Consider the following 14,283-nt stretch of genomic DNA (forward strand, 5'->3'; position numbering starts at 1 on the left):
AGGGTAGTGGGTTCGATCCCCGGGACCACCCATACATAGAATGTATGCAACATGACTGTAAGTCGCTTTGGATAAAAGCGTCTGCTAAATGGCATATATTATTATATTATATTATTAAGTTTGTAATTTCCACTTTAAAATGTCAGACTTTATTTGGCCAAACAAAAAAGGTATCAACCCCCTACAAAAAAAAATATTTATTATAATCCACATAATAATTCACATTTCCTGTTGATGCAGGATTATTTTCTTGCTGTAGCAAACTAGCTCTAATTAAGATCCTACACCAGTATAAAGCGCACTTATATTGACTATGGGCTCTGGTCAAAATGAGTGCACTGTATAGGGAATAGGGTGCAAAAGTAGTGCACTATATAGAAGGTTGGTTGTTTAGCAGCAAAACCGAGGCGTGTGCAACTATGAGGCAAAATAGACTGGGTTGGCTTAGACTGTTGACAACATGTAAACTATATTTAGTCTCCAATGTTTATTGAAAACATAAATACATTTGCACAATAAGCACTTGATATTTTTGCCATATTAGCATAGACATGACCAGTCAAAACAAGACATGGTATTAATAACAAGATGAAACGAGCTGAAACAAACAACCCACGATTCCCCACATGGCAGCTTGTTGTCATTGTTGCTCGCTATCTGACCGTTCAGAATCATCATTTCATCACCATCATTCATCATTTCCGTGACGTTGTCAGACAACCCGTCTATAGGAAATTGAGTAGGGCACTTTAAAGGGAATACAGATGTAGGATCTTAATTTGATCACACTGTTGCAGGAGAAGTGAAGGAAATGTTAAACTTGTAGTGTATTGTAGTGTTTCCACTTTGAAATGTCCGACCTGATTTTCCCTTACGGAAAATGTATCAACCCCTACAAAAATGGCCATTCAATATAATACACATAATAATTCACATTTTCTGCTGCAGGATTATTTTCCTGCTGTAGCAAACTGGCTCAAATGAAGATCCTACCTCTGTAGGGTGCCATTTAGGACCCAGTCTTTAAACAACATTCCTCAGCTGTGCCCCTCCGAGGAGCCGTCTGGCTAAGTGTGTCTGGTCCCTCTGAAGCTAAAGCCACAGAAACTCCCACAATCCCCTCTCATCCCCTCTTATCTCTCTATCAGATCGTCTTGTTTATGTTGGGCCACATGGGCTGCTTACGGGAGATGTCACCCATCCACAAAACACTGGGAAAGGAGGCCATTTTGGCTCTGCTCGTCTCCCACCGGTCCTGACGCAAGCGAGAGGGATCTTAACTTCAAAGTGAACCGAATGCACTCTCTGTAGTGTGTGAAGTGTGGGAAAGCACAAGGCGACAAAACAAGTCCTGAACATGCTTGGAGGTTGATGTTTTAATGTCATATTATACTGTAAGAGAAATATCTTTTTTCCTCAAATATGATGTCTTTGACCCCTCAATTCAGTATTGATAACAAGTACAACACACGTGGGCTGTGTCCAAATGCCCGTACCTGCGTTCTAAATAGTAGGCATTTTGGGTATGTGAAAATAGAACATTTTATAGTGTGTGAAATGTTCCAAGTTTTCAATGCCAGGATGCCATACTCATTTTGGCTTTTCACTAGTAGAATTCGCTGTTGAGAGAGATACGTGTCTTTTCAGATCCGCGTGTGTTTGACAACAGCTGATATTCACCTGATAACGAGATAAGGGGAGGCGCTACCAAAATAAACCCATGGAGGGAAACTACACGGTTGCACATTAGATCTCAGTATAGGTGAGTCTAGTATGTTGATACGTGTCGCTTACTGCATTCGTTTTCACTAAACAGAACATTATAAATAGTATGTATGGCTGAAGACAGCTTTTTAACAAAAGTTTTAACAAAGTGGCTTTTTAACATGTTTTCATGCCTTAAAAATGTTTTACCTTTGTTAGATCATCAGCACACATTTTAAATGGCTTTTACAGATTTGATGTTTGTACTTTTATTCAATTGGTTTTAACAACATGTACTTTTTAACAAATTTAAAATGTAACTTTCAAATGCTGTGTTTTATGCTTTGTTGCCGTATTAGTACACAGTATGTAGCTCTAGTAAGTAGTAGGCAAGACAGATTTATGATCTATTCTTGGTGTATAATTCTTTGTAAAGACACTTTCAATAGCATAACAGAAACGCAATAAAACAGACATTGTTGTTTGACTTGGGGTGAGAGATACTGTTGGGAGAAGCTGGTCCTGCCGCTTGCTGTGGGGGAAATTAGCTAGAACACATGAATGCATACACACACACACACACACACACACACACACACACACACACACACACACACACACACACACACACACACACACACACACACACACACACACACACACACACACACACACACAAATATACTCTCTCTCCCTCTTGTTTGCTCTTACCAGCTGAGCTGACTTCTCCACATCTCCTTTCCTCCCTTTCTTCTCATTTTTCTTCCTGAAGATCTCCTGCAGCTAGAGAGGAGAGGAGAGGAGAGGAGGAGGGAGGGGGGAGGGGAGGGGAGGAGAGGGGGGGAGAGGAGAGGGAGAGGGGAGGGAGGGGAGGGGAGGGAGAGGGGAAAGGAGAGGGGAAAGGAGGGGAGGGGGAGGAGAGGAGAGGAGAGGGGAAAGGAGGGGAGGGGGGAGGAGAGGAGAGGAGAGGGGAGGGGAGGAGAGGGGAGGGGAAAGGAGAGGAGAGGAGAGGGGAGGAGGAGAGGAGAGGAGGAGGAGGAGAGGGAGAGGAGAGGGAGGAGAGGGAGGGAGGAGAGGGGAGGGGAGGAGAGGGGGAGGGGAAGAGGGGAGGGAGGGGAGGAGAGGAGAGGAGAGGGAGGAGAGGGGAGGGGAGGGGAGGGGGGGGAGGGGAGGGGAGGAGAGGGGAGGGGAGGGGGAGAGGAGAGGAGAGGAGAGGGAGGGAGGAGAGGAGAGGAGAGGAGGAGGAGAGGAGGAGGGGAGGGGGGAGGGAGGAGGGGAGGGGGAGAGGAGAGGGGAGGGGGGGGAGGGGAAAGGAGAGGGGAGAGGGAGGAGAGGAGAGGAGGAGAGAGAGGAGAGGAGAGGAGAGGAGAGGAGAGAGATGATGTGTGAGATCAACAGTGTGCAGCAGTTACCTTCTTGACACATAAAACTGTTAAATGCATTATTCAAATCCAATTCTTTATTTATTAAGGGAGCAGTAAGGGCAACTCACCACTAGGAACTCCCTCTTGTCAACCATCTGGTTGCCGTCGGCGTCAAACATGTTGAAGGCGATCTTGAAGCCTGCGTGGGGCTCTGAGGAAGAGGAGGAGGTATGAAGATGACTAATCTCCACACCGTAGGGACTGAATGGACTACTAGATGTCTAGAAAGATGAGTGATCTCAACACCACAGGGACTGGACTCAAGCCATTATGTGTTCTGCTATCAGTGTATCCAGGTGATGGCAAGATCTGTTTTGTGGTCTGTTTTGCTCAAACACATCAATGTAATTTGACACAGTTGTCTGTGTTATCATTGTTACCATCCCACATATCTCACTACGTCACTACTGTTGAAATGATATCCATGAATTAATCTTTACCCAGAGGTCACTGGTTTGAATCCGTGAGCCGACTAGGTGAAACATCTGTAGATGTGCCCTTGAGCGAGGCACTTAACCTTAACGGCCCCTTTAAGTCACTCTGGATAAGAACGTCTGCTAAATGTATTTTTATTTGACCTTTGTTTAACTAGGCAAGTCAGTTAAGAACAAATTCTTATTTTCAATGATGGTCTAGGAACAGTGGGTTAACTGCCTGTTCAGGGGCAGAACAACAGATTTGTACCTTGTCAGCTTGGGGGTACAATGTTCATACATACCTGTTGATCTTTCTCTCTCATCTTGGCAAGTGCTATGTCAATATTACTCCAGCGCTGGGTTGTTTAACTGAGATGCCTCATTGCCTCGTTAGACCCTCAGTGAGCAACAACAGCAGAGCAGCACCTCAGAGTGTGGCTGGAGATTTATCTGCACAGACTGTCAACGCCAGTCTCAAGCCTTTAGCATCCTATTCCCTTGTAGTGCACCACTTTTTTTTTTCCCAGGGCCATCGACAGAAGTAGTGCACTATAAGCGAGTGGGTGCCATTTGGGACGCAGGCAAAGCAATATATGCCTCCAAGTGTGTTTTTATTGTAACAATGTTGATGAAGGCCTATATGATGAATACCTACATTTCTAGGAGTTGAAATGTTGGGAGCGCGTTGAGTCTTCATTTACAAAATAACATCTTTCATTGTCACATACACTGGATAGGTACAGTGAAATGTGTTGTTTTACAGGGTGGTGCAACACCCCTGGAGCATATTAGGGTTAAGTGCCTTGCTCAAGGGCACATCAACAGATTTTTCACATAGTCGGCTTGGGTATTCGAACGAGCAACCTTTCGGTTATTGGCCCAATGCTCTAACCGCTAGGCTACCTGCTATGCACCTGTCTCAAAGCCACTCAATTTTCAATGTTGTCGTAACACATGCTTTATCTTATATTGTCTTAAACTTCTTATGGATGGGGGGCAGTGTTGCGTAGCTTGGATGAATAAGTTGCCCAAAGTAAACAGCCTGCTCCTCAGTCTCAGTTGCTAATATATGCATATTATTATTAGTATTGGATAGAAAACACTCTAAAGTTCCAATTGAAATCCCCTTGAGATATTAATGATGTTGCACTTCCTAGGGCTTCCACTAGATGTCAACCGTCTATAGAAATTTGAATGAGACTTCTACTGTGTTGTGGGACTGAATGAGAGCAGAATCTATCAGGTGACTGGCAGTCAGCCATTTTCTGATCACGCGCATTCCTCATGGTATCCACTTGCGTTCCATTGCTCATCAAGACACAAAGGAATACTCCGGTTGGAACTTTATTGAAGCTATATGTTAACATTCTAATGATTGATTCTGTACTTAGTTTGAAATGTTTCTTCGACCTGTAATATAACTTTTTGAAGTTTTTGCCCGACGTAACGCTAACCAGAATGAGCATTTGGATATGTATACCGAACGCGCTAACAAAAGGAGGCATTTGGACATAAATAACGGACATTATCACACAAAACAAACTAACTAACAACTAATGTTTTATCTTATCTTAACTCATGTTTTATCTTATCTTGTCTTAACTCATGTTTTATCTTATCTTGTCTTAACTCGTGTTTTATCTTATCTTGTCTTAACTCGTGTTTATCTTATCTTAACTCGTGTTTTATCTTATCTTGTTTTATCGTGTTTTATCTTATCTTGTCTTAACTCATGTTTTATCTTGTCTTAACTCGTGTTTTATCTTATCTTGTCTTAACTCGTGTTTTATCTTATCTTGTCTTAACTCATGTTTTATCTTGTCTTAACTCGTGTTTATCTTATCTTGTCTTAACTCGTGTTTTATCTTATCTTGTCTTAACTCATGTTTTATCTTATCTTGTCTTAACATGTTTTATCTTATCTTGTCTTGACTCATGTTTTATCTTATCTTGTCTTAACTGACCTTCTGTGTCTTGGCAGCTTCGTCAGGGTAAGTGTAGATTTGACCACCTACCGTAGTGTAAGGTACAGGAGATTTTGGTATTTTTTCAGGGACTGGAGATCTTGGGTGGGCCGCCCATGTCTGGGACATACTGTAAACTTTAACAGACCAACGCTGGCCTTTAGTAATGATTTGTGTTTAATGTAAGCAGAGGGCACCACCACCCCCTCTTCATGAGAGAGAGAGAGAGAGAGGTAGGGCAGAGAGTAGAACATAGAGAGAAAGAGAGAGAGAGAGAGAGAGAGAGAGAGAGAGAGCAGAGAGTAGAACATAGAGAGAGAGGGGAAGAAAGAGATAGAAAGAGTATGTGATAGAGAGAAAGAGAGTGAGAGAGAAGGGAAGAAAGAGATAGAAAGAGTATGTGATAGAGAGAAAGAGAGGGAGCGGAAGAGAGAGAAAGAGAGAGAGTGTAGAGCATAGGGAGCCTCACTTGTCAGAATGCAGAGCAGAAAGAGATACTCGGTGTAAGCGATGATGCCTGGAGAGAAAAAGAGAAGAAGGAACATCAAAGGACAGTTGACAAGATTCATTCTGTTAATGTACAATAAAGCACTCTGTCTCTCTCTCTCTCTCTCTCTCTCTCTCTCTCTCTCTCTCTCTCTCTCTCTCTCTCTCTCTCTCTCTCTCTCTCTCTCTCTCTCTCTCTCTCTCTCTCTCTCCTTCTCTCTCTCTCTCTCTCTCTCTCTCTCTCTCTCTCTCTCTCTCTCTCTCTCCTCTCCTTCACCAACTCTCAAACAGCTGGTCGGGGTCCTGATTTTTTTCTTTCAAACTCCGGGACACTAGAGGCGGCTTGGCTGAAGGCCAGATTAAAATGTTTACTGATTGTTCAAAGACGGGCCTCCTCTAGATAAATGGAAGGGTAGAACAGACCTTCCTTCCCCTCCTCCCCTCTTCTCCCGGAGAGGAGTAGAGAAGGAGTAATCCCCCCTTTCATGCAGATAACATCTAAAAATGTAAAAAGGTGCCTTTGAGTTGAGCAGCAGGCGGTGTTTTGGCCACACTAGAGCTGCGGGTGTTTTTACACTGCAAGTGAGCGGTGCTGAGACCCAAGACCTAGAACACTGGGTGGTAGAACACACACACACACGCACACGCGCACACACACACACACACACACACACACACACACACACACACACACACACACACACACACACACACACACACACACACACACACACACACACACACACACACACACACACACACACACACACACACACAAACAAAACAAACATGTACACCCCCAATGCATATACACATACACACGGTGGGGGGGAGGGGGGTGGAAAGAGATCACAACCAGCCGTGTTGTGTTTGGAGAAGCAAGGTGTAAAGCATTGAGGGGATGGCCAGCCTGAGGATGTGGTCCATTTAGGATGATGTCCCCTCTGCTCCTCTTTGTTGGGGCCAGGGGAAACACAGGCATGGCCCAGCGAGATGGAGGACCGCTGCTGTGGTCTAGGTGCTGGAAGGGGAGTGTGTGTATGCTCATGTTTCTCTCTCTGTGTGTGTGTGTGTGTGTGTGTGTGTGTGTGTGTGTGTGTGTGTGTGTGCGCGCTCATGTTTCTCTATATGTGAGTGTTGGTCTGTTACACGGCGGCTGAAAGCATTCCCTCTTCCACCAGGTTTTTGTTTGGAGAGGAAGACAGTAGCCTGTCTGTCCACTGATAGTTCAGGGTGACTGCACTGAGTGTTACGGGAGAGAGACTCCCTGCTTCAGGAAGGGGAGAGGAGGGGAACATGATACCTCAGCTTAGTGGAGCTACCCCTGCATCCCTGCCCTGGACCTCACACTAGGGATGGATGCTCCCTGTCCCAGGCTTACTCAAATACTCAATACAGCTTGTCTCCCACGAGGAGAGGCCAACTCAATAAAGTGTTTGAACTGAAACTTCCTGCTGTCTTTATTCTACTAGTTTAACCTCCTATTGTTTTTACATTTTAATGCTTAGTCATTTAGCAAACACTCTTATCCAGAGCCTCTTACAGTAGTGACTTCATACATTTGACTGTTTAGTAATTTCTCAGACGAGGAGACCAAGGCACAGAGTGATGAGATTACATTCCTCTTTATTAAAGGAAGAACACTAAAACAAACTAACAAAAAGACCGTGAAGCTATAAACACTGGTGTTGACACAGGCAACTATACATAGACAATAACCCACAGATAAACCAAGGAATATGGGTACCTAAATATGGTTCCCAATCAGAGACAACGATAAACAGCTGCCTCTAATTAAGAACCAATCTAGGCAACCATAGACATACATTTACCTAGACAAACCAAACCCCCATAGATGTACAAAAACCCCTAGACAAGACAAAACTAAACAAACCACCCTTGTCACACCCTGACCAATCCAAATAATAAAGAAAACGAAGATAACTAAGGCCAGGGTGTGACAGTACCTCCCCCCAATGGTGAGGACGCCCGGCCGCAAACCTAAACCTATATGGGAGGGTCTGGGTGTGCATCTAACCTTGGTGGAGGCTTTGGTTCTGGACGCCGCCTCCCTTCTTTACACTGAGGGCTGGGGACCGTCGCTGGAGACCCCAGGCTGGGGACCGTCGCTGGAGACCCCGGGCTGGGGACCGTCGTGGGAGGTTCTGAACCGTGGCCCGTCGTGGGAGGTTCCGGACTGTGGCCCGTCGTAGGAGGTTCCGGACTGTGGCCCCGTCGTTGGAGGTTCTGGTCTGTGGCCCGTCGTTGGAGGTTCTGGTCTGTGGTCCGTCGTTGGAGGTTCTGGTCTGTGGCCCGTCGTTGGAGGTTCCGGTCTGTGAACTGTCGCTGGATGCTCTGGACTGGGTACTGTCGCCGGATGGTCTGGACTGGGTACTGTCGCCGGATGGTCTGGACTGGGTACTGTCGCCGGATGGTCTGGACTGGGTACTGTCGCCGGACGGTCTGGACTGGGTACTGTCGCCGGACGGTCTGGACTGGGTACTGTCGCCGGATGGTCTGGACTGGGTACTGTCGCCGGATGGTCTGGACTGGGTACTGTCGCCGGACGGTCTGGACTGGGTACTGTCGCCGGACGGTCTGGACTGGGTACTGTCGCCGGATGGTCTGGACTGGGTACTGTCGCCGGACGCTCTGGACTGGCGAGGCGCACTGTAGGCCTGGTGCATGATGCCGGCACTGGTGGTACCGGGCTGGGGACACGCACCTCAGGGCGAGTGCGAGGAGCAGGACCAGGGAGTACTGGAACCTGGAGGCGCACGGGAAGCCTGGTGCTTGGTGTTGGCAATGGTGGTACTGGGCTGGTGATACGCACCTCAGGGCGAGAGCGGGGAGCAGGCACAGGATGTACTGGAGCTGACACAACCCGTCCTGGCTGGATGTTTATTTTCGCCCTGCAAGTACAGGGCGCTGGCACAGAACGCACTGGGCTGAGCCGGCGCAGGATATCCTGGTCCAAGGAGGTATACTGGAGACCAGGAGTGCTGAGCCGGCACCCTCCTTCCTGGCTGGATGCTCATTCTAGCCCGGCCAATGCGAGGAGCCCGAATAGAGCGCACCGGGCTAGAATAGCGTACTGGAGACACCGTGCGTTCCACCGCATAACACGGTGCCTGACCAGTAACACGCTCCCCACAGTAAGCACGAGGAGTTGGCTCAGGTCTCCTACCTGACTCAGCCAATCTCTTCGTGTGACCCCCACAAAAAAATATTGGGTGCTAACCGTGTACCCTTATATCGTCGCCATTCCTCCATTCTCCTGTATCCCTCCTCACACTGTTCCAGTGAATCCCAGGCGGGCCCTGGCACTCTCCCTGGATCAATCGACCACCTCTCTATCTCCTCCCAGGTTGTGACCCACTCATCCTTCTCCCGGGTCCATTTTTCCACCAAACGCTGTGTCCCCCTTTCATGCTACTTGGTCCTGGTTTGGTGGGTTATCCTGTCACGTTCGTTGTAACGAGGAGACCGAGGCACAGAGTGATGAGAATACATTCCTCTTTATTAAAGGAAGAACACTAAAACAAACTAACAAAACGACCGTGAAGCTATAAACACTGGTGTTGACACAGGAAACTATACATAGACAATAACCCACAGATAAACCAAGGAATAAATATGGATACCTAAATATGGTTCCCAATCAGAGACAACGATAAACAGCTGCCTCTAATTGAGAACCAATCTAGGCAACCATAGACATACATTTACCTAGACAAACCAAAACCCCAGAGATGTACAAAAACCCTAGACAAGATTACAACTAAACCAACCACCCTTGTCACACCCTGACCAATCCAAATAATAAAGAAAACAAAGATAACTAAGGTCAGGGCGTGACACTTACAGTAGTGACTTCATACATTTGACTGTTTAGTCATTTATCAGACACTCTTATCCAGAGCCTCTTACATTAGTGACTTCATACATTTGACTGTTTAGTCATTTATCAGACACTCTTATCCAGAGCCTCTTACATTAGTGACTTCATACATTTGACTGTTTAGTCATTTATCAGACACTCTTTAGCCTCCATTAGTGCCATTTCTTACATTAGTGACTTCATACATTTGACTGTTTAGTCATTTATCAGACACTCTTATCCAGAGCCTCTTACAGAGTGACTTCATACATTTGACTGTTTAGTCATTTATCAGACACTTTTCCCAGAGCCTCTTACATTAGTGACTTCATACATTTGACTGTTTGATAATTTATCAGTATCATCTCTTATACAGAGCCTCTTACAGTAGTGACTTCATACATTTGACTGTTTAGTCATTTATCAGACACTCTTATCCAGAGCCTCTTACATTAGTACATTCTGATAATATTGTATCATCTTGTATATTACATTTGATCAGCAGTCCCATATTGAAAAGGTTTTGCCTATTGGAAGTGGAAGTCCAACTTCTATCCCACTTTGAAAGCCTGACTTTTTTTTGTACTGTGCACTGCAGTGAGAGAGAGAGAGAGCATCACTGGATTCCATCAGACACTCTTATCCAGAGCCTCTTACATTAGTGACTTCATACATTTCTGTTTAGTCATTTATCACTCTTATCCAGAGCCTCTTACAGCAACCCAAATAAAATGTGACTGGGACAACACACAGAAACACAGGAACATTCCAGAGTCTTTTTTCCCAGCATCCTTGTAATTTTTCTGTCAATGTCACAAGTCTGGGAAAACAAAGAACACCTTACCAGATGAACTCTTGTAATCTGAGCGTTTTTTCACAACTTCATCCAGGAGTTTTCCCAGACCTCATGATCTGATCAACAAACCGGGCCTGATAATATGGTATCATCTTGTATATTACATTCTGATAATATGGTATCATCTTGTATATTACATCTTGCTGATATATGGTATCAAGATATGGTATCATACATTCTGATAATATGGTATCATCTTGTATATTACATTCTGATAATATGGTATCATCTTGTATATTACATTCTGATAATATGGTATCATCTTGTATATTACATTCTGATAATATGGTATCATCTTGTATGGGGATAATATGGTATCATCTTGTATATTACATTCGGATAATATGGTATCATCTTGTATATTACACGGATAATATGGTATCATCTTGATTACATTCGGATAATATGGTATCATCATGGTCATTTGATAATATTGTTCATCTTGTATATTACATTACACTTTGATCAGCAGTCCCATATTGAAAAGGTTTTGCCTATTGGAAGTGGAAGTCCAACTAAACTATCCCACTTTGAAAGCCTACTTTCTCTGACGAGTTTGTACTGTGCACTGCAGTGAGAGAGAGAGAGCATCACTGGATTCCAGGGTGAGAGTCACCAATACCGCACGCACCCAGGTCTCTCTCTCTCTCTCTCTCTCTCTCTCTCTCTGAGGTCTCTCTCTCTCTCTCTCTCTCTCTCTCTCTCTCTCTCTCTCTCTCTTCTTGACATGGCAACCCAAATAAAATGTGCTGGGACAACACACAGAAACACAGAAACATTCCAGAGTCTGCCGCCCAGCACCGACTCATGCGCACAGCAAACGGTAATCCGACGCCATTCCGGGGATTGAAACTGTCCTCGGCCGTCACCGAGTGCCAAAGGAAGCGTGTCCCGACATCACCGAGAACAAACACCACAGAGACGTGTCTCCACGTTGTCTTCCTCCTCAACCACACCTTTGCTCCCTGATCACTTCATTCTTTCTTTCCTTTTATCTCCTTCCCTCTTTCCTCTCATTTCCTCTCCTTTCCTTTCCTCCTTTCTCCGTTTTTTTTGGTGGGGCTGTGCTGATGTTAACTGGCAAGATAAAAAGAGTGGTGTGGGGGTGAGGTGTGTGTATATATGGGGGTGAGTGTGTGTGTGTATGTGTGGGGGTGAGTGTGTGTATGTGTGGGGGTGAGGTGTGTGTATGTGTGGGGGGTGAGGTGTGTGTATGTGTGGGGGGGTGTGTGTGTGTGGGGGGTATGTGTGGGGTGAGGTGTGTGTATGTGTGGGGGTGAGGTGTGTGTATGTGTGGGGTGAGGTGTGTGTATGTGTGGGGGGAGGTGTGTGTATGTGTGGGGTGAGGTGTGTGTATGTGTGAGGGGTGTATGTGTGTGTGTGTATGTGTGGGGGTGAGGTGTGTGTATGTGTGGGGTGAGGTGTGTGTATGTGTGGGGTGAGGTGTGTGTATGTGGGGGTGAGGTGTGTGTATGTGTGGGGTGAGGTGTGTGTATGTGTGGGGTGAGGTGTGTGTATGTGTGGGGGTGAGGTGTGTGTATGTGTGGGGGTGAGGTGTGTGTATGTGTGGGGGTGAGGTGTGTGTATGTGTGGGGGTGAGGTGTGTGTATGTGTGGGGGTGAGGTGTGTGTATGTGTGGGGGTGAGGTGTGTGTATGTGTGGGGTGAGGTGTGTGTATGTGTGGGGTGAGGTGTGTGTATGTGTGGGGGTGAGGTGTGTGTATGTGTGGGGTGAGGTGTGTGTATGTGTGGGGGTGAGGTGTGTGTATGTGTGGGGTGAGGTGTGTGTATGTGTGGGGGTGAGGTGTGTGTATGTGTGGGGGTGAGGTGTGTGTGTGGGGGTGAGGTGTGGGGGTGAGGTGTGTGTATGTGTGGGGTGAGGTGTGTGTATGTGTGGGGTGAGGTGTGTGTATGTGTGGGGGTGAGGTGTGTGTATGTGTGGGGTGAGGTGTGTGTATGTGTGGGGTGAGGGTGTGTGTATGTGTGGGGTGAGGTGTGTGTATGTGTGGGGGGGTGAGTATGTGTGTGTATGTGTGGGGGTGAGGTGTGTGTATGTGTGGGGGTGAGGTGTGTGTATGTGTAGGGGTGAGGGGTGAGGTGTGTGTGTATGTGTGGGGGTGTGTGTGTGTGTGTGTGGGGGGTGAGGTGTGTGTATGTGTGGGGGTGAGGTGAGGTGTATGTATGTGTGGGGTGAGGTGTGTGTTTGTGTGGGGTGAGGTGTGTGTATGTGTGGGGGTGAGGTGTGTGTATGTGTGGGGTGAGGTGTGTGTATGTGTGGGGTGAGGTGTGTGTATGTGTGGGGTGAGGTGTGTGTATGTGTGGGGGTGAGGGTTTTGTATGTGTGGGGGTGAGGTGTGTGTATGTGTGTAGGGTGAGGTGTGTGTATGTGTGGGGGTGAGGTGTGTGTATGTGTGGGGGTGAGGTGTGTGTATGTGTGTGGGGTGAGTGTGTGTGTATGTGTGGGGTGGGGTGTGTGTGTATGTGTGGGGGTGTGTGGGGTGAGGTGTGTGTATGTGTGGGGGTGAGGTGTGTGTGTGTGGGGGTGAGGTGTGTGGGGTGAGGTGAGGTGTATGTATGTGTAGGGGTGAGGTGTGTGTACGTGTGGGGGTGAGATGTGTGTATGTGTGTAGGTGAGGTGTGTGTATGTGTGGGGGTGAGGTGTGTGTATGTGTGGGGGTGAGGTGTGTGTATGTGTGGGGTGAGGTGTGTGTATGTGTGGGGGTGAGGTGTGTGTACGTGTGGGGGTGAGGTGTGTGTATGTGTGGGGGTGAGGTGTGTGTATGTGTGGGGGTGAGGTGTGTGTATGTGTGGGGGTGAGGTGTGTGTATGTGTGGGGGTGAGATGTGTGTATGTGTGGGGGTGAGGTGTGTGTATGTGTGGGGTGAGGTGTGTGTATGTGTGGGGTGAGGTGTGTGTATGTGTGGGGGGTGAGGTGTGTGTATGTGTGGGGGTGAGGTGTGTGTATGTGTGGGGGTGAGATGTGTGTATGTGTGGGGTGAGGTGTGTGTATGTGTGGGGTGAGGTGTGTGTATGTGTGTGAGGTGTGTGTATGTGTGGGGTGAGGTGTGTGTATGTGTGGGGGGGGTGAGGTGTGTGTATGTGTATGTGGGGGGTGAGGTGTGTGTATGTGTGGGGTGAGGTGTGTGTATGTGTGGGGGTGAGGTGTGGTGTGTGTAGGTGTGTGTGGGGGTGAGATGTGTGTATGTGTGTGTGGGGGTGAGGTGTGTGTGTGTGTATGTGTGTATGTGGGGTGAGGTGTGTGTATGTGTGGGGTGAGGTGTGTGTATGTGTGTGAGGTGTGTGTATGTGTAGGTGAGTGTGTGTATGTGTAGGGTGAGGTGTGTGTATGTGTGGGGGTGAGGTGTGTGTATGTGTGGGGTGAGGTGTGTGTATGTGTGGGGGTGAGGTGTGTGTATGTGGGGGTGAGTTGTGTGTATGTGTAGGGTGAGGTGTGTGTATGTGTGGGGTGAGATGTGTGTATGTGTGGGGTGAGGTGTGTGTATGTGTGGGGTGAGGTGAGTGTGTGTGGGGGTGAGTGTGTGTATGTAGGGGGG

The 14,283-nt window shown here is 47.0% G+C and overlaps 1 protein-coding gene across 6 annotated transcripts in view; it reads right to left on the minus strand.

Moving 5' to 3' along the window:
• The window catches only part of LOC118380497 (calcium uptake protein 3, mitochondrial-like), a 101,809-nt gene that overhangs the window by 21,094 nt on the left and 66,432 nt on the right, over positions 1 to 14,283 (minus strand). For all 6 annotated transcript variants that reach the window (XM_052507074.1, XM_052507075.1, XM_052507073.1 and 3 more), the window contains 3 exons: positions 5,978 to 6,025; positions 3,197 to 3,279; positions 2,416 to 2,487 (listed from right to left, as the gene is read on the minus strand). In XM_052507074.1, coding sequence (XP_052363034.1) covers positions 2,416 to 2,487; positions 3,197 to 3,279; positions 5,978 to 6,025 — 203 coding nt within the window. The remainder of the gene's footprint in view (positions 1 to 2,415; positions 2,488 to 3,196; positions 3,280 to 5,977; positions 6,026 to 14,283) is intronic.

This window comes from Oncorhynchus keta, unplaced genomic scaffold (assembly GCF_023373465.1).
Source record: "Oncorhynchus keta strain PuntledgeMale-10-30-2019 unplaced genomic scaffold, Oket_V2 Un_contig_28553_pilon_pilon, whole genome shotgun sequence".
NCBI lineage: Eukaryota > Metazoa > Chordata > Actinopteri > Salmoniformes > Salmonidae > Oncorhynchus > Oncorhynchus keta.